This window comes from Meles meles, chromosome 8 (assembly GCF_922984935.1).
Source record: "Meles meles chromosome 8, mMelMel3.1 paternal haplotype, whole genome shotgun sequence".
NCBI classification, from domain to species: Eukaryota; Metazoa; Chordata; class Mammalia; order Carnivora; family Mustelidae; genus Meles; species Meles meles.
The window spans coordinates 13,405,158-13,425,387 of NC_060073.1; the positions used below are offsets into that span (position 1 = coordinate 13,405,158).

Consider the following 20,230-nt stretch of genomic DNA (forward strand, 5'->3'; position numbering starts at 1 on the left):
TGCACAAGATGGCCTTGAAAGCCCCTCCTGTTTCAGGGTGTGCAGCTCAAGGCTGTAAATCTGAGTTGTCCCAAGACGCCTGGGGATGTGTACGCTCGAGATATCTGGAGGGGGTCTCTGTGCAGGGTCCTGCTTAGGGGGCTGTGTGGCTATGCGTGTATGCATTTGGGGTGCATCTGCCTGTTTGTGGGGCCCGTGGGTGTCAGCTGGCCTGCACGTGCTCCATAGCTCTCCACTGTGCGAGTGTGTGTGAGAGAGCGTGTGAGCGTGGGTGTGCACGTGATGGGCGTCCGTGGGTCTGTCTGGGCTGGTGGTGGTGGAGGTGGGGGTGGTGGAAAAAGGCACTGCTGTAGGCTCTTCCTGAGGCTCACACACTCCTCTTGCTTTCACTGTTCTGAAATAGCATCTGGACCAAAGGCCCATGAATATTTCACAACGATAATTCTGTGACCTGGACAGCCTGCTTCTGATTTCCCAGCATCCTCCCTCCCCCTGCCCAGTCCCCAGCAGCTCCTCCTCCATCAGAGCTCTTGCCCCTCTATCCCGCTGGCCAGCCTCCTCAAAGCCAGCCTAACACAGGCTCCTGTGAGGCTCCAGCTCCCCAGGTCCCTGGTTAGCTAGCTGTTTCCACTGTTCCCCCACCCACCCCATAGTCTTATCCAAGGTTCCCCCTGCCCCAGGCCTTCCTGTTTCTGCCTCCTCTCCTTGCCATCCTTCTGACTTGCCTGGCCAGAGTCACAGGATCTCAGCATCCCTGCTCTCTGAGCCCTGGCATCCAGGCCCCCTCTCTTTCCATTCCCACACCCTGAGTTAGAGTCTTAATCCTAAATGTAAACCATCAAACTTCTCCCCAGTTGCTCTGATGAGGCTCACCCCTAACCTCTCTCTCAAGTTCTACTTAGTCTGGCTCTTTCCTTCCCCAGGTCTCCCTAGCCCTACCTCTACCCCTTCCTTTCACACACTGGAAAGATGAAGCTTCAGATCATACTTCAAGCCAGCAGGGTACCCCAACTTGGGATTCTTGTCCCTCTGGTCACCTTAGTGTTATGCCACCAAAATGGGTCCGTGATTAAAGGAGCGAGACTGATATAAATAGGTCCTTACACTTAGGACCTTGGTCTCTCCTCTAACCTGGTCCATCCCACCTCACAGGAGCCAAGGGGAAGAGATCACTGATCTATAGGGTTGTTGTGTACAGCTGTGCAGGCTGTACACTGCATAAAGGCACTCAGCTAAGAGGGCAAGTGTTTGTTGTGGTGTGGGGCTGGGTTGCCCTGAGGATGAGGTGCCTTTTTCAGATTCGCCCAAAGCCATGTTTGGGCTGGCTGTGCCCCTGGATGTCTGTTACTTCTCCTTGCAGGGTAAGATGGAAAATGCTCTTCCTTCCAGAAGGAACAGGGCCTGGGAGGGAGCCATTAACCAGGCTGGAGGCCTTCCCCAGCCTCAGCTCCTCAGGTGCCAGAAAACTCGGGTGGTCTGCAGCTGCTTCTCCTGGACCAATGGGAAGCGAGGTGAGATCAGCACCCCACTCTTGGCTGTCAGAATTCACCTGGCCTACTTGGGACTCCAGGGTCACCCCCTCTTCCTCAGTCTTCAGCTTCTCATCATGGGGGAGCAGCACTCCAGCCAACAAGAAGCACTTTGGTTGCCTGGGATGCATCCTCTTTCTCTAACGCTCTTGGCCCTGAGCCTGCCAGTTCTCATGGCTCTGATGGTTCTAAGCCCTCCTCCCACATTTGGGGTCCTGAGCCAACAAATCTTACAGAAGAAGATAAAATAATAGAATTTTTTAATAAATTTTTTTTTTTTTCCCAAACAACTTCTGTTGATCTTCACCACACAGGGGCCACGGTGGAGAGGAAAGTTCCCTCCAGGCACCCTAAAAAGTGTCCCGGGTAGACTGAGGAGAAAAGTATTCCTCCAGCGTCGGGAGGTTGAGGGGGGCTAGGAGAAGCAGGGGCCTAGGTTAGCCTGGCCCCAACTGAGGCATCCCTCCAAAGGGCTCCTAGGCGGGGCTCCCTTCCCGGGAGGTTCCAAAGGCTCTGCTGGTGGGCGATGCTCTGCAGACAAAGCCCCTCTCGAGTCCACGGTGGGCGCTGGGAGAAGGGGTTGGCGGCTGCCGGGGGTGCCCCACCCCAGCCTTGGGGTGGAAAAGAGTTAATGGCCAGAGTTGGGGAGAACAGGGCTGAGCCACCGGGCGCAACCCAGTCCTGAGCCGGCAGCCCCGGAGGCAGGGAGAGGCGGCCAGTCCCTCCCTGGGGAGGGGAGAGGAAGGCTGCAGAGGCCAGGGGTGGAGGTGGGGGTGGGGTGGGGAGCGGGGGCGGGCCGGGGGCGTGCCGAGCCGCCGCTGGGGGTGGGTTGGGGGGAGGGGGGACACGCAGGCCTCTTCAGTCTCAGCACCGCAGTCAGAGGTGGTGGGGCGCCAGGAGCAGGAGGCAAAGCAGAGGGGTGGGCAGCCCGGCCGAGAGCGCGGGGCCGCGGGAGTCCGGGGGCGCCTGGCAGGCCGCGCCCGGGCACGTCTGCTCCCCCCTCTGGTCCTCGCCCCCGTAGCCCCCCCAGTAGTCGTCCTCCGTGGGCGCGTCCCCGTCCTGGCGCCCCCGCGGGTCTTCGGCGGGCAGGTCTCGGTAGAGGGTGGAGGGGTCGACGGGAGGCGCCCCTGCCTCGGCCACGCCGTACAGGTGGTTGGACGAGCTGTTGCCGCGCGCGCGGCTGCCGGGCCGCGTGGGCGCCGCGGGCGGGCACGCCTGGAAGTCGGCTTCGCGGAGGGTGCGCAGGTCGCGGCCCTGGCGCTCCGGGGGGGTGGCGCAGGTCACGTCGGAGCTGGACACGCGCGCGCGCTGGAACCAGGCCCAGAGCGGCCGCGCGCGGCAGTCGCACGCCCAGGGGTTGGCGTTGAGCCGCAGGAACTCGAGCGACGGCAGGTCGGCCAGCGCCTCGCCGGGCAGCGAAGCCAGGCTGTTGTTGAACAGGTAGAGGATGGTGAGGCGGCTGAGGCCGCGGAAGGCCGCGCGGTGCACGCCCTGCAGCCGGTTCCCGTGCAGCAGCAGCCGGTCCAGGCTGCCCAGGCCGCGGAACACGTGCTCCGTGAGCAGCCGCAGGCGGTTCCCGTGGAGGAAGAGGTGGCTCAGGTTGGCCAGGTCCGCGAACAGGTCATCCTGGGGTGGGGGTGGGGGAGAGAAGAAGAGAGTGGTCCTTAGAGGCACGTGGGGAGGAAGGGAAAGAGGGAGAGCATCGTGGTAGAACGCACAGCGTTTGACTTTTTGATTCGGACGGTTCTGGGTTCGAATCCTGCCTCCGCTAACCTGTTGAGAAGTTAATGTGGGGAAAATAATGTAGTTGAGGCCAGTAGTTCTTAAACGTTAGTGCTTTGAATGCCCTGCAGAGTCCGGCGTGCTGTGCACCGCCCCCCAACCCTGAGTTTCTGATTGAGCAGGTCTGCAGTGTAGCCGCAGGATCTGTTCCCAGGTTGTGCTAATGCTGTTCGTCAGAGGGCCACACCTGGAGAATGAGAACCCCGGGCTTGCTTAAGCATGCAGGCTGGGCGCCCAGATTTCCTGACTTCGAATCCTGGATCTCTGCGTACAGACTGTGCCACTCTGGGCAAGTCTCGGTATCTCTGACTCAGTCTCTTCACCTGTAAGGTGGGCAGATTAAATGAAGCAGCATATATTAGGGGACTGAGAACAAGATTTCCATGAGGTAGGCATTCGGTGGGTTGGCTGCTGTTGTTAACTTGGCCAAGTCAGTAATCTCTCTAAGCCAGTTTCCTCATCTATAAAATGGGAATGAGTGTACGTCCTCCTGCGTTGGTGCTAAGGATTAAGGGAGACAATCCACACAAAAAGCAGATGGGTGAAGCGCTGGGCACAGTGCCTGGCACATTGGGATTCGGTCCAGTGAAGCCCACAGGCTCAGTAGTGAGAACCCGGGGCTTCCGATCCAGCATGCCCTCCTCCTGGCTGCAGAGGGCTGAGGGAGGGTTCGGTGAGATCATGCTGGAAGGATACGGCCTGGGTGGGCACAGACACCACCATCAACAAAAAGCGGCTGTGGTGACGGTAGGGTCTTGGTTACAGTTAGGTCCATCCCTGTTGCTCTAACAGAGGAGTTCCTGGGGCTCAAAAGTTCTGCCGTTCTACTTCCATAGGATATTAAAGGGACCAGGTGTCAGCGACACGCACCAGAGGGAGGAGGGAGGGGACAGAAGCCTGCTGTTTGATGCCCTCCATCCCTGGCCCCCTTCAAGGGCTGTCCCACCTGCCTGCCTGCCGCTGGGGCATCCCAGAATCAGGCCTTGTTAGTTCTGGATGGATCCTGGACGGTGATCCAGAATGAATGGGGGTGCGGGAATAGGTGTCGGTATGCTTCCTGGAGGCAGGGAGCTGGATTCTGTCCCTTAACCAGCTCACCAGCTTGGTGGTGGTCAGCCTGACTCGAATAGTGCTTCTGGGGCTACTGGTCCAGCCGGTTTTTATAGAGGAGAGCACTGAGACCCAGAGAGACCAAGGGCTTGCCAGAGAGGGGCCCAGAGCCCCAGGACCAAGGTCCTCCCCTCTGTGGAGGATACCCCTGGGGTCAGCAGGCCCAGAAGGCCTGGTTCTCAGGGATGAGAGCATCGCAGCGCTAAAGCCTGCGCACCCCTGGGTGCTGTTTCCAGGCTGTTTCCCACCCTTTCCTGGCTGGGGGATGATCCCGCCCTTCCCACCTAGGAGCCGGGAGGCAGGCTCGCAGGTTGGGGGAGGGCGTTGACTCCCAGCCCACACCCACAGCCTCCACCTTCCTGTGCTCCTGCTTTTCTCGCCCCCTCCCATCTGCCTTCCGCCCTCTCCGCTGCAGGAACTGAGCCTGCCAAGAACTCTCCTCTTGGCCACATTGAGATCAGTCCCCTCAACCTCCTTGGCTGTCTCTGACACCAGCGTTCTTTGTCCCCTGCTGCCACCACCCTGTGTCCCGCTCAGTGGTTCTCTGCGTGCCTGTGGCCTCAGCCTGTCCCAGCCTGGCCTGGGCGCCCTTGTCCTTCTCTTCCTGGCCCCCAGGGAGTGTGCTCTGAAACCCTTCCACTCAGACAACTTGTTAGGGTTTTTTATGGAGTGTCAGCCATGGTGGGACACCCGGAGATACCTGGTCAGGATCAACATGGGGCAGGGGTGGAAGCAGAGGTCACCAGCCCTCTTGGGACTTCCTGAGGTCAGGAAGGGAAGACCAAAGACTAGACACCCCAGAAATTCAGACACCTTTGGTCCACAGTCCCAAGTTGGGGGCTACAGAATCCCTTGATCTCAACTCTTCGACTTTCCCCTCTTCCATCTTGCGAATGTCCTGGCCCTCCCTCTCGCCGAGACTCCAGCCGGGGTCCATACCCCTCCCTTCATCCCAGCTGTTGCCAGATGCCTCGGCCACTTCCTGGGCTGCAGCTCTCAAATGCAGGCCTTCCTCTCTCCCCATTAAAACGTTCTCTGTGCATTAATAAGCTCTTGACTTTCACAGCCCTCGCCCTCCCCACCCTGTGCCCTCCCCTCCCTCTGGGCTGAGAGGGCTGCTAAAGTCATCCACTTCCATTTCAAAAACCACATTTCCCTCACCTCCCTGCAGGTCGGTTCACAGCTCTCTGCATCCATTTGGAATCTCAACACCGGATCCCTGCCCTCCCCGACTCCCCCCTCCAGGCCCCAGAGCATTCAGCATCCTGCTCTTCACCTTGCCTCCTTCCACCTTCCCAGCTCCAGTCTCTGGCACCAGCTGCTGGGCTGTGTGACCTTGGGCAGCTCCAAACCTCTCTGAGCCTCAGGTTTCTTCATCTATGAAGCAAGGGACTTGAGAGAGTTGATCATTAAGATCTAGCCTCATCTGATATTTATGAGTAAGTGAGTCCTGGAGTGTACCTCATTCATTCAGCAAAACTGTATTGAGTGTCTGCTCCGTGCCAGGCACCCCCACTCACAGGGCTCACCAATCTCTGCCAGGTGTCACCGTCATCGTCTGCGTCAGAGCCCGCGCTGGGTGCCAAACTCTGTGCTGCCCAGACCCCACATAGTAATTGAATCGTTACAGCCCCACGAGGCAGATAATATTATTGCGTCCCTTCCGGAGAATAGGAGAGGAAGGCCCCCAGAAGGCAAGTGACTTGCCTAGGGTCCAACAGCTCCATGTGCTGGAACGCAGGCGTGAACTCCGGAGTCAGCCAGACCCAGGCCGGTTCTAGGCTGTGCTCCTAAATGTCTGGGTGACCTCGCACCGGTGCCTGGACCTCACCGAGGCTCAGTGTCCTCGGCGGTGGAGGAAATGATGTTTACTCTGAACCATACACATTGCTGAGCCCTTTTCAGGCAGCATCACTTTTAACCCTCACAACACGCCCCTGAAGTGCAGGTCTTTTTCTCCGCTTTACGGATGGGTCTGTGGAGGTTCAGAGAGGCGAAGTAACGCCCAGAGCCACAGGGCAAGCCAGCGGTGGGCCTGGAATTCACACTCAGCTCTGCCTGCCTGCGAAGACTGCCCTTATGCACACCATGCAGGCTGTCATGATTGAAGGAGAGAACTGTGTCTCTGTCACCTGGTTCTAGTCATAGGAAATAAGCTCCAGGAGGGCAGAGACTCTGTTCCTGCTCACTCTTGAAGTCCTGGCACCCAGAACGCCACCTGGCATGGAGACGGCGCTCCTTACGCTGATGAAGGAACGCCCCCTGGTACGGTGCCTGGCCTACAACAGACAGTTCGTGAGAAACTCTGCCCTACCCCACCTCCACCTGCACCTTCCTCTTTCTGAAAAGCTGTGGCGCCTCGCCCCCTCCAAAGCTCCCCTCTCTGGGCAGGCCCCATCTGGGGTCACACCTGCCATCTGCGCAATTTCCTCACCTGCCGGTACCATCTCCTGGCCTGGTTCTTTCCCCAGGCAGTCCCCTGGCAGAGGCGGCTCTTTCTCCTCTCTGCAGTGGCTGGTGCGGAGATGCTCCCTTTCCCTGAGGCCCTGAGGGCCCCCTCCACCCCTGCCCACTAGTCACACCACAGGGTGCAGGACAAGCACTTCCCCTTTCAGAAGGACCCCCGCCCTCCAGCGCCCACTCAAGGTCTCCTTTGCCCAGACCCTGCTTGAGCCCAGGCCTGAGAGATGGAGGGTCCGGTCATCATGACCGATTTATTCTGCACTGAACTACGTGCTTTGTATACACAAACTCGTTGGCCTTTTGTAGCCATTCTTTGCGGAAGATCTTGTTTTTATCTTTCCCATTTTAAAGATAAGGAAACTGGGGTTCAGAATGGGGAGGCAACTTGCCTCAAGTTAAGTAAGTTGGAAAACAGCGGAGCTGGTGCTCTGGCCCCAGATCCATCCTCCTGAACAACTAATGTGTGTTGGTAAAGAGGTCAGGGTGTCAGTAGGAGTTGCTGCCCAGCTACTAGCAGGAATAGGACAATGATAGCACCTGTGTGCAGGGAGGCTCTGGGCTAAATTTTCAGCCTCACAGAGTGTCTTAGGTAAAAGTCAAGTACTACCTTGGTCACCATTTTACAGATGAGGGAATGAAGATGGAGAGGTCAAGTGATTTGTCCGAAGACATATAGCAGCCAGGGTTTGAACCTCGGTGGGGCAGGCTCCAAAGAGTGTGCTTTCAAAGACCAGCCCACACTGCTGTCCTTCTGGCCCTGCTTTCCCCTGGACAGACGGAGCCTGGGGGAGAGGTCTGAGGGATGGACATTCCTAAAATGTCATCAGATGCCAGAGGCTCCAGCACCATGGGCACTAACTGGTCGTGTGGCCCTAGGAACTTCCATTCTGTGTCCCTACTGCCCCTAACGGTCCCCTACAACCAGGCTGTTGGGACGATGAGACACGCAAGCCTCCAGTCACACGGACAGTGGTTTAAGAGAATTGATGTGCCGAGGCCTGCTGTCTACAAAATCTTTGGGGCCCCGGGCCTCCACATCCCCACTTTCTTCTCTGTAAGGAGACAACCTCCAACAGGGAGGAAGACGTGAGATGAGGGGGCTGAATATACTTTGTAAATGCTGAGGTGCGAGGCAAATTTAGGAAGCAAAGGAAAGGGAGGGAGTATTCTGGGACCCGCTCATGGCCTCAGTATCCTCCATGAAGATGACCCAAATCTCCAGGATCGGGTCCAAGACGGGCTGTTTCACCAAGGCCAATGTTAAATGAGGCTTGTTTCTCTTTTTAAAATAGTATTTTAACAAGCATTTACATAGTGCTTACCGCATGCCAAGCACTATTCTGAGTGCTTTACAAATTATTCATGCACTGAATGCTTATAAAACCCCTAGGAGATGGGGGGCTGTCGCTGCCCCTGTTTTACAGATGGGAAGACTGTGGCTCAGGAAGGTTGAAATTTGCCATGTGCTTGTAAATGATACCAGAGTCGATGCCTGTATAGTCCTTAGCACAGGGCCAGACACACAGTGTGCCTCCTAAGTCGTAGCGGGAGCGACTATAACCATTGTTTAGGCAGGACTCATGGCCATGGCAGACTTCTCCAGCGGGGTCTGCATTTTTCTTCTTGTCTTTCTCCCCCACTAGAATGTTATCTTGGAAGGCAGGGAGCTGTGTCTGTTTAGCTCCCTGCTCTTTCCTTAGCGCCTCGCACATAGTGGGTGCTTCATACACTTGTCAGGCTACTACTGCCCGTGTCATCGGCACTGACCTGATGTGTGAATCAGCATATTGGTGAAACCAGGCAGGCTCCAGACCCAGGGTGGGGAGGAGCAAGGGCCTTCCAGGCTTATGTAGGGGGGGTGGGGGAAGGGAAGAATTTAGAGGTCCTTGCCCCCTTCCAGCCAGAGGCTGTGTAGCCCAGGGAGGAATTTCTTCCAGAGTGGTTTGGAGGGTGTGTGATTGCTTCCTGGGGAAGTAGAATGGGAGGATCTGGCTGTCAAACAGTCAGCATAACAACAACAATAAACAATATTTAGATCAATGACAATAACAATAAATAGCAATTACTGTTATTCCTTCCGTTTCCAGAGCATCCATTTTCCAGCTGCTTAACCGCTCTTTACCCCTTTCTTTTCCTTCTTCCCTTGTGCAGGGACGACAGATTTGGGGGAATCTGAAAGATTAGGACTCCCCCTGGTCCCAATACCCAGTGAGCTGGAGAGAGGTGGAACCTTCCATGGGGCGAAAGTACAGGGGCGCTGCCCTCTTGCTCCTCCTCCCCGTGACGTGATGTGGGAGGGCATAGGGGTGGGTGAGAAAGGCAGCCTCCAAGGCCTCCAGGCTGGGTGCCAGGGGAAAGGCAGAGTCCCCCGAAGGCAAACAAGGGGGAAAGGAGGGATCACAGAAAGAGACGCATACATACACCCAGACAGACATGGGGGAGTGTGCAGAGTGGGCGTGTGAAGGGAGACAGACAGAAGAGGCAGAAGAAGACAGATGGGGGAGGCAAGTTAGTGAGAGAGGCAGAGAGGGACAGAAAGGGATAGACAGACAGACGGACGGGCAGAGGGAGACAGATGGGGGTTTGGAGAGTTAGGGGAAGAGGCAGCGAGGGACCCAAACAGGCATAGACAGGAAGATATAAGGAGAGAAAATAAAGAAAAGCCCCTGGTGAGAGTGAGAGGAACAGAAACTCAGGAAAGGGGTGGGGAACTGGAGAGGCTTTGGCAGGAAGGGTTCCCCTGTGCGCTGGGGCAGAGGAGCCCGGGCGCAGGGGGAGGGCGGGGCGGCCCCAGCAGGCGTGCCGGGGCGGGGCCGGCTCACCTGGAGGTGGAGCAGGCTGTTCTCCTGGAGGTAGAGGTACTGCAGGCTGACCAGGCCGCGGAAGATGTTGCCGGGCAGGCTGCTGAGCTGGCAGCGGTACAGATGCAGCGACTGCAGCCGCTCCAGACCCTGGAAGGTGTCGGGCTCCAGAGAGCGCAGGTGTCGGTTGTCGCCGAGGTCCAGCTCCTCCAGGGCCTGCAGGTGGCGGAAGGTGCCCGGGTAGATGGTGGAGAGGTTGTTGGAGAAGAGCCACAGGGTGAGCAGGTTGGGCCCGAAGGTGCCCGGCCGCAGCGTGCGGATGAGGTTGTTCTGCAGGAAGAGTCGCTGCGTGCTGGGCGGCAGGGACAGCGGCACCGAGGAGAAGTTGTTGGCCTGGCAGCTCACGGTGGGCGGGGACGAGTAGCAGGTGCAGAGCATGGGGCAGCTGGGGGCCGCTGGGGGCAGGGCCAGGAGCATCAGCAGGAGGCAGGCCGAGGCGGGACCTGTGGGAGAGGGAGGCCGGTGGTTCTGGGCACCCCTCCTCAATGCCCCCACCCCCCGCGGCCAGGCCTGCCAGCCAGGGGCCTGCCCACCCACCCGCCCCTAAGGACAGCATTCCTGGGGGAGGGGTCCTGGGTGCAGCCCTCAGGGACGCAAGAGGCCCTGACCCATGGCTGAGTTTTGAGACTCCTGGTGTATTAAAAAATAAAGAAATGCCAAGAGGACACTGTGGAAAGCAAGGTTTGCCCATGTAACTGCCAGGGCTCTCCGGCTCCGGACGGTCGGCCCCTGATGGTTCTTGCTTATCCCGGGCAGTCCTGTAAGATGTCTTATTTAGGATGTTTAGCAGCATCCCTATCCTCTGCCCACTAGGTGCCAGCAACACCTGCCCCCAGGTTATGATAACCTAAATGTCTCCAGACATTGCCAGATGTCCCCTGGGGGGCGAATCGCCCCCATTTGAGAACGGCTGGAACTAAATTGAGAATCTTCCTGAATCTAAGGCCTGTGAAAAATGGCCCTCAGGCTGCCCCGGGGTCTGGCCTTGCTGAACCCCCCCATGCCTGCAGTCCCCTCCCTCACCTTCCAGCAGCTTTCACCTTGGAAGAACCAGGGCCTGTCCAGGCTGGAAAGGCCCTGAGGGACCAGGGGTCAGTGCATTTCTAACTGGGCCAGCGGCCACCTGCAACAGAATCAGGCAGGTGGTCCTGGAAAGTAGGCAGAATCAGAATTTCTGGGGTGACCGCCTGGGAATCTACATTTCACACCACAGGCTCTCCTCATTCGAAATCATCAAAGTCACTTAAAAAATAATATGTTTTTCAAAGTAACATTTGAATGACGGAAATAGTTTAGCTTCCTTGTGATACAGATGGAGAAGCAGGCCCAGGGAGCCCCAGGGGCCTGGAGCGAAAGAGTTGTGTCGAGGCCCCGGTATCCCTGCGCTATGGTACGGGTGCAGGACCCCCCAACCATCCCTGTCCCCGGCCTTCTGCAGCTGATAAGCTTCCAAGCTGGATCTAGCTTGCCCTCTGCCCTTTATCATGATTTCCAGAGGAGTCCTGGGATTTTCTCCTGGCAAATTTGCCTGGGGAAAGGGAAGCTGACACCCCATAAACCGGGCAGTGATTCCCTGGGCACACACTGATGAGAACCTTCTGCTTCAAGGAGTGTGTTAGCCCCATGAGGGCAGGGGGAGGGGTGGGAGACAGGTCCTTGGACCCTGGACCAGAGATCCTGGGGCTCTGTGGGTTTCAGAGACTCCAGGGTTAGGACAGAGGGTCTGTGGCTCTAAGTGGGCCTTGCACTCCAGAGTGGCTGCGTGTGAATGTGTGTGTGTGCTTATACACAAATGTGTGATTGTAGGGACGGGTGTGAGTGCTGCTGAGCTGGTGTGTGCCCATGGCACAGCCGGTCTGAGTGTGGCACGGAAGCACAGATACCCTGCTGTGCCTTCTCGCTGGGTTGGGGGGGGACACCCCTTGTCTGGTGTGTGTGGCGTTCCCACTCCTTGGCTCCGGGCACCGCCCGGGCTCTGACCGGGCCCCTCCGGGTGCCCTGCGGCACGAGCGTGTGCCGGCTGTCCTCCGTGTGTGTGTGAGTGCGGCCCCGTGCGTGTGTAGGCTGGGTGTGATGTAATACCTCAGTGACACAGCGGCTGCTGTTCCGTTCCTTCACACCACCTCCGCGTTTCTCGGCCCTCTCACCCCTCCCCCGTGCGGCGTTTCACGATTACTTTTTTCTCAGAGTCACGTGGGGCGGAGGGGCATGTCTCTCACCCCTCCTTTGAACCAGGCAGAGGTGGGGAGCGGGAGTGCAGCAGGGAACCCTGGGTGGGTTTCGGGAGGCCTGAGGTTTGGGCCTTAGAACAGGAGATTTCAGAGCTGGGAAGGTCCTCCCTGTGGTTCCAGTTCTTGTTCTATGCAAGGGACATGGGGCTCAGAGAGGGCAAGGAGCTCGCCCAAGGTCACACAGCAAAGTGACTGATTGGGCAAGGACCAGAAACGATTCTCCTGATGCCTGGCCAGGACACTTTGTAGCAGTCACCCTCTGAGCTTGCTTCCCTGAGGACTTGACACCAGAGGAAGTCAAATCCTTTTCTGATCCTTAATCCCACCCCTGATCCACAAAGCTCGGGAGAGTGTGAGCTCTGAAGGCCAGCAGCCCTCCAGAGGATTACAGAGCTCTTTGCCCCAGCCTCTAGGGCTGACTGGTACCCAGAAGAGACAGCGGGAAGGATGCGTGGTTGCGGAGCTCTCCAGACTCTGGGGCCACTCCCTAGCCCCAGGGTCCCTTCCAGCCTGGGGGCCAAGCCCACAGAGGTTGACTTGCAACTCTTTGGCTCTGCTTGCCCACATCAGCGGGCTTCTCTCCTCTTTCCCCACGCGCCCTCTGGCTAGTCCCCACATCTACGCCCATCAGGGCCCACTGCCCCACGTCGGAGATGGTGTTCCCTGCGGGCTCTTTGAGGAGGGGCCCTGAGCAGGGGGACCCTCTGTGACAGCTGCTGCGTAACAGTGACTCTGTTGCCATTTCTGGCCCTCTCCGCCGTGCAAAGCAGCTGTAACCCAAGGAGCCTCATCCATAATTCAGGCTGCGGCTCTCACTGGAGGCGAGGAGGAGGGGAAGGTGGGGGGCTCTGGGTTTCTCTGCCCCCAGGCCTGGCTGGAGCGCTGCTGGGCAGAGGCAGTGGGGGCTGGTAAGCCATGCCACTCTCTCCCTCCCCCGCCCTCAGTCCCTGCCCAGCGGCGTGTGCCCTTTTCCTTCTCCACCCCCCCGCTTCCCACGGCTCCTCACCATCACTCCTTCCCTCCAGGCCTTGTGTCTTTCCTCTCTCCCTGAGGACCACACGTCCACTCCCAGCCCCCACCTTGTGCCTCCCTGGCAAAGACCAGGGCAAGATGCAAAGTGTTGGAGCCGGAAGGGGGGTACATCCATGGCCTTCAAGGGCAACCCCCCCCCCTTATTTCACAGGCAGAACCGCTAAGGGCTGGAGAGGGGAAGGGTCAGTTTCAGAGGAAGCAGCTCAGGCCTCCTGGTCTGGATCTCTGACAGTCCGCCGTCAGTATCTTTCTCGGAGCCTTCATTTTGCCGCTTACTCCTTATACAGGCCAAGGAGAGCCCCTGTGACAGCCTCCCCCACCCTCTTGGCTCACCCCATCCTCTCTCTTTCCTCCTCTTCCTTTTTTCTAAAGTCAGCAGGTGATGGCTAGAGCCGAAGGGGAGCGCAGAGCAGGCATGGGCAGAAGCCATCTGTCGTGAAGCCCCTACTGTGTGCCAGGCTTTGTCTTACTCCACGGCCTCCCGCAGAGAGTATAACATGGTGTAAGCCCAGGGAGTAATATTATTGCCTCCAATCTGCAGCCCAGGCAAGGGACGCTCAGGCACAGAGTTGCCCAGGTCAGGCAGCTAGTATCCGGTGGAACCAAGAGACTCTCCGACCTTTCTCTGGGAGACCTCACATGATCCACAGAAACCACACTGAGTGTGACAGTCACTGCCCTTGAGGTAAAGGGAGACAGAAGAGACAGAAAGTGCACCCAAGTCCACAGGGCTGGGCCAGCCATGAGGTTGTTGTGGGGATGGGGGAGCAAAAGAAGGGACCCAGACTCTTGGCAACTTTTTTCTTCTGGGCTTCAGCTTGTGGCTGCTCTAAGGGACAGCCCATTTGGGAGTCAAAAAGGAATGACCCGTATCCAGGAGATGTGGCTGGGATTGACCTACGGACAGAGTGGAGAGAGGCCAGAATAAGGTATCGATCCCAGAAGGCCGAGGTGCCCAGAGCCAAAAAGTATCCATTCACCGAGGGACCATTGTCAAGGACTCTGGACTATCAGCCTGGAGTCCCAAGGCTCAGAAGCAAGGTTCTCACCCCAGTAGCCACCTTTTAGTCCAGAGGCTCTGGTGAAAGAAGGAGCTTGGGGAGGAGGCAGGTGGACTCTGGGTGGAGGGCAGGTGCCAGGGTGCTGACCTGCTGGGCAGAGGGAACCCTGGGAAAGGAAAGACTCCCTGGAAGGGGAGTCAAGGGCCCTGGCTCTGAAGGAAGGACACAGGGTCCCAGATGAGCAGCAACAGCTCCACACCCAAAAGGCTGGGGAAGGGCTAGGGCCTGGCAGGCAGCTGCTGAGGGGGCAGGGGCTGAGGAGGTGGGAGTCTGGAGCAGAATGGAGGTGGTGGGGACACCAGTGACGCAGGGGCCTGGGGAAGCTCTGGTGTGGTGACGGAGGTTCAGAGCTGCTGCAAACAGCTTCTCACTCTGCCAGAATGTAACACCCCAAAATAAGCAGCCACCGTGGTAGCGGTGGCAAGATCCGACGACGGGGCCCAGAGATATAAATGGCAGCATGCAGCCAGCCGGGGTGCCCAGCCTTAGAGGCTGCCAGCCCACTCGAATGTCCTCACCCTTTCCCCCTCACAGCCGCCCCCAAGACCCAGAGCTCAGAGCCCCCAGGGCTGGCCCAGCAACTGCTCCCTGAGAGAAGGGATGTAACAAGCAGGCTCTTAGGGAATGGAGGGCTTCCCACGTGGAAGTGGTTACCAGAAGCCTCTTTGTCTCATCCCTGGGCAGCACCCCCCCACCCCGTCCCTCTCTCCCATCTTGTCCTCTTCCTCCTCCTCTTCCTTCCTTCCCAGCTCCCATCCTCATCAGCCCCCAGCCTCTCTCCCCTCTGTGCTTCCCTGTCCCCAACCATAGCGCTCATCCTTGACCCCCTTCCTGGCTCCTGACACCCCATCTCTGTCCGCCAGCCGCGTCCTTCTCTGGTTTTTAGGCTTCGTTCTTCCCACTCCCCTTTCCTTCCCAGTCTCCAGAGTGCCAGCCGTCCTCTTTCCCATTCCCCACCCTGCCTTCCGGATTCTGGGTTCCTCTCCCTCACCTTCTCTCCACCCCTCTGTGCATCTGGTCTCCTCTCTCTCTTCCTCTGTCCTCACCTGGGTCCCATTTCCCTCCATGCTTTTCCCGTCTGACCTTTATTCCTCCTCTGTCTTTCTCCCTCCTCTAGCCACTTTCTTCATCATCGACTGCTTCTTGCTCCCCACCCCTCTCTAGGACCCCTTCACCCCACCCCCAATCTCTGGTCCACACCCTAGTCTGTCGCTCAGTCCATGGAACTATCCCCCTTTCTAGCGCCCTCCATCTGTCTTACTAGGCAGGGCCGTTTGGATTTCCCTCTGAGCCTCCTACCCTCCCAGACAGCCCCCTACCAACACCCCCTGCCTTCCCAGGTGACTGGAAAGTGCTGAGGCACCGGGCACGAGGAGTTGCTGAGTCGGCGCTTCCCCAGCCGGCCAGAGTCCTCAGCGTCCCCCGGAGCAGGTGGAGCCCCGGCTGGGTCCGCCTGCCCCAGCGTCCCTCCCTCGGTCACGAGCTACCCGCACCTCCCAGCAGGCTCCGAGCCGGGTGCGCTCCTCCAGCCCGCAACCCTGGGCGCGGGGGCGGGGCCCCGGGCTAACCTCTCCCCCCCTCCCCAGGCAAACCCCCACCCCCCACAGCGGCCCCACCCTCGCGCCCTGGGGGAGGGGGCACCCGGCTCCCCTCCCCTGGTGGCCGTCCGCCCACCGGCGGGCTGGGGTCCCTACCTTGCAGCAGGCGCCCGAGCCCGGGCAGCATCTTGTCTCGACGCTCGGGGGAGGGGGCGGCGGGGGGAGGGCGCTCCCTCTCACTCCCTGAGCCCGCCGGACAGACGGCCGGGACTCCGCGGGGCTCCGGGAGGGCCCGGGAGTCCCCAGGCTGTGTGGCCCGGCCGCGGCGCTCTACCCTGCGCCCCCCGGGCTGCGGGCCTCGGGAGAAGCCATCAGCCCCGACGGGACGGGGCGGGGCGCGACGCGGCTGGGAGGGCTGGAGCTGGCCGTCGACGCCCGGTGCCGGCGCACCCCAGCAGCGCAGGCAGCGCGCGAGTCCGTCAGTCCGTCGGTCCGTGCGCCCCGGCTGCTAGCCGAGGGAGAGTGGGGACAGCGAGGATGCTCTTCCCAACCACCCCCACTCCTTCCCGCACTCGCTGGCTCCTCCCTCGCTTCCTAGCTAGCCGGCTTAACCCTCTCCTGGCCACTAGGAGGCGGGAGTGGCTCTCCAGCCCCCTCCATCCCGGCCCCCTCCCCTCCTTGGGGAACCCGGAGGACGTTGTTCGATCGCCTTCGCAGAGCCACGCTTCGAGAGAAATCCTCTCCTGGCGGGGCCGTGGGGCAGTAGTGTGAGGGAGCTCCGTGGACTTGGCCAGTTCCCCCTCCCAACTTTGCTGGAGGAGATGGGCTCCTGGGTCACCTCCCCCTCCTGCCGCGTCCCCGGCGCCAATGTCCAGGCCTCCACCGTTTCTCTCTCCTAGTTTCCACCTTTCCTTCCGTTCCCAGACCCCAAGTCCAAGAGTGTGAGCGACTCTAAGAATAGCATATGCAAGAGTTTGCGTGTGCAAGGCTGAGTGCCTATGAGCGTGCACGCGCGCACAAGGACCCTTGTGCAGGTGTGACTCTAGAGTGCTTGCGCGCGACCTTTTAAACGGGCCCGCGGAGGGGGGAGGGCAAGCGAGTGTGCGAATGGGTAAGCCGCTGAGTGCCCACCAGCGTGCGTGTCTGCACGGGTGGGAACCGTGAGGTGTTCGAGAGTTTGGCGCGCGTGAGCTTGGAATGGGTGGCAAGGAGATATGCGCCCGGGTGTGTGCGTGTGCCCCTTAACGCCCTGGTGAGCGGGTGCAAGTTTGGGTGTGAGCGCGCGTGTGTGTGCCTTTTTATGTGAATGTGTGATGTGTCCTAAAGGGAATATCTCATCTCCCGCGTGGGGAGGAGACCGTTGATTTCACTCGAGCTCCTTCTTCCTCCAAAAGAGGGGTGCATTCTGATCTCGTCGGGGTCCCCCCTGCCTCTCGCTGCCGCGTTCGAGGCGATACCAAACGATTCGTGACCTAAGCATCTCCTTACAAAGGCGGCGGTGACGGTGACCCCGGCCGAGACCCAGCCCAGGGCGCGCGGCATCCGGCCCTCAGAGCCGCCCCGGCTCCGGACAGGCACAGAGCCCTGGGGGAAGGCGCTTTGGGGACGGTGGCCTTGCCGCACCCGCAGGGCTGGAGCTGCGGGAGCGGCGCGTGCAGCCCAGGCCGGGGCCATCTGCGCGCAGCCTCACCCGAGGAAGCGCGAGAGCCCCGGGCGGCAGCTCCCGGGAGCACAGAAAAGGAACCCCTAGCCCCGTTGCCTCGCTCCCTGGTTCCTCCTCCCCTGTCAGTGCCCGAGTCCAGCAGGGCACCGCGCAGACAGTCGGCGCTGTATAAATGCCGGTTCCTGTTTCCCATTCATTCTCTGCTCCGCTCATGGTCTCTCATGCTTCTCTGGCTCTGGTTCGATTCCTCTCACTTTCTTCCCCCACCCTTATTCATATTTGTAGTCTGTCTCTCCGTTCAACCTCCCGCCCGTTCTTCCCCCTCTCTCCCCTCCCTCCTCTCGCCTCTCCCTGTCATTTCCTAGCTTGATGCACCTGTCTCTATCTCTATCACTATCACTCTCTCTCTCACACTGTCTCTCCATGTCCCTGTCGCCTCCGTTCCGTCCTGTGGCTCTCTGTCTCTCGGACTCTACATCTCTGCGTCTCTTGTCCCTTTCCTGGTGTCTGTCTCCCTCTCCGCCTCACCCCTACCCCACCCCATTTCTCCCGCAGGCTCCCGGCCTTCTTGCCCCTGGACGCTCAGGCTCCCCCTGCTGGTGTATCGTCTGCCCTTCCAGGGCTCCGTCCGCCCCTAATGTCCTCTCCCGCGCCTATCCTGCTCGGGAGAGGTCTGAACGGAGAGGCGCGCTTCTGGGGCTCCAGCCCCCCCTCCCATCTCCCCAAGGCAGGAACAGGCCCCAGCGTTTACTGGGACCCACCCTGCCGAGGCCCCGCGCCTGGGAGGAGGGCCTGGAGGGGGCGGCGGGGAGGGAGTGTTGGGGGTAGCAGGGTGGGATTTGGCGTCCTTCCCCGGAATGAGCCGCAGCACAATCTGTCGCTGGTTTGTTTGCCGAGCTGCCTCCGGAGCGCAGTGGGGCTGGCTCCCGGGGAGCGAAATATCACAAGATGCGGAGACAGACGCTGAGGGGCGGGTGGGCGGCGGGCTGACTCAGGTGTGCTGTCATCGGTTCCCTGGGCCCGCGATCTTCTTAGAGGGGTGGGGGGACCCCGGGCCCCGGACACAGGCCACTCCCAAAGCTGGGACGGGATCCCCCATCCGGGGGTGAGATGCAGAGAAGGGATGCCCCTGCCAATAATCCGTGGCCTTGGGAGCCCCAGGGGACAGCTCCAAATTCAGTGTACCCCAGAGGGTCACAGACCCCTCTGCTCCAATCCTATTGTTCAGGCGTGCACCCGGTTTCCTATAATTATCTGCTGACTCACCACTTTCCCCTACTAGACTGCTGGCTTTTGAGGGCAGGAAACTCCTCTCCTCCATCTTTGTGTCCCCAGCAGTTGCTCAATGAACCCTTTTGGGTGGATGGATGCTTGGATGGATGGGGGTGGGTGGTGGCGTGGACGGGTGGTTGCTTTACAGGAGATACCACCATGCCTTTGGTCTTCCCTGTAGAGAACTCTTACCCTTGTTCCTCTCCCTATCCATACCTGCATCAACCCCTGCCCCCATCCCGCCTCCAGGTGGGCAGGGGATTGGAAGCAGCTCTCCCTGGGGTCTGAAGACCAGCATTCTCCAGGTGACCCTAAGTAAATCATTCTCTGTTCCGTCCCGTGCTTCAGTCTCTTCATCTGTACAGTGGGGACATATTCCTCAGGCTTCAGTAACTCTCCAGCCACTCCAGATTTGAGAAAATGCTTAGGGAAATGACGTTCTGACCCCTCTCTGTGGTGGTTAACTATTGTTCTTACTGTCCTTAAGGAGGTTCTTTAAGATCTCTGCCCCAGGAGAATCAGACACCACGTGTGAACATGAGTTTTGCTTCCACAGTTAGATGTTTTGACATCTCAGCGAGTAAGCTGATGGCAAGATGTAATGGATGGCTGTGTCATAGGGCATCTGGGTCCATCCCTGCCAGGCTGGACACTTGGCCAGCCTCTGGGCCTGCCGGGTGCTCAGGACTGGCCACAGAGCTGTCCTGCCCTCTGGTGGCGATAGGCGGATCTGCAGCCCCAAGGGAAGCCAAGGCTCTTTGGAATTGGGCTGATGGGATGGATGGATTTTCCCTGAAGGGGAAGGATCCATTGTGTGGAAAACAGTGGGCTTTGGAAAGGAGGTCATGTAGAAGAGACAGGATATTGGCACAGATTAGTCAAGGCTTGGCTTCCTCTATGATTTCCCGCTTATTAACATCACTCTTACTCTCACTGTGGCGCCAGGGCTCCTCTTTCCTCTGGGAGACCCCACCCAGGGAGTCTGTGGATTTATTTCCCTGACCCTTTTTGACACCTACTTGGCAAAGTCATCATGTAGGACACTTGGCAGCAGGTGAGGTGGGGGTGGCTCCGTGGTCAAGAGTGTGGGTGTCGGCAGGTTCCTGCCCTGGCTCTGCAGCTCACTCCGCTATCTCGATGACCTTGGGAGAGGTGTTCAGCTGTTCTAAGCCCCAGGTTTCCCATCCAGAAGATGGGAGGAGGGCAATACTGGTTCCCAACTCATGGGGGGATCTGAGGATTAAATGAGATAAAAGGAGAAAGAACCTAACAGAGTACTGACCCTGTGCTCAACAAACCCTAATAATATTACTATTGATTTTCTCTTTCAGCCTCACAGCGGCCTGCAGAAACAGATGTCACATCTAGCGGAGGCAGCAAAGTGGGGACCCGAGTATGCATGCATACTGACAAGCAGAGCTGGGTCTGGGAGTCAGTTTTTAGTTGTAACCTCCTATCCCATGTGTGTGTCTCCGACCACATCTCTGCCTTCCCCTGGCACAGACCAGGGCTGCCCTGTGTGGTCAATGCTGTCTGGGCCTGAACTAGAAGTCCAGTTCTCCCCTGAGCCTGCCTTCACACGACTGCTGTGTAACCTGGGACAGATCTCTCTCCTCCCTGGGTGTCAGGATCCCCATCACAGAAAGGAGCAGCTGGGGACTCCGTACTCTTTCTTGAAGATCCCACAG

General features: G+C 59.0%; 1 protein-coding gene across 1 annotated transcript; it reads right to left on the minus strand.

Annotated features, from left to right (window-relative positions):
* Positions 1 to 1,809: 1,809 nt before the first annotated feature.
* On the minus strand, positions 1,810 to 16,454 carry RTN4RL2 (reticulon 4 receptor like 2). Its single transcript, XM_046017896.1, has 3 exons — positions 15,764 to 16,454; positions 9,707 to 10,188; positions 1,810 to 3,155 (listed from the first exon to the last, which is right to left on the minus strand). The coding sequence occupies exons 1-3, from the start codon at positions 15,792 to 15,794 to the stop codon at positions 2,406 to 2,408; spliced, it is 1,263 nt and encodes a 420-aa protein (XP_045873852.1). The 5' UTR covers positions 15,795 to 16,454; the 3' UTR covers positions 1,810 to 2,405.
* Between the last annotated feature and the right edge of the window lie 3,776 nt (positions 16,455 to 20,230).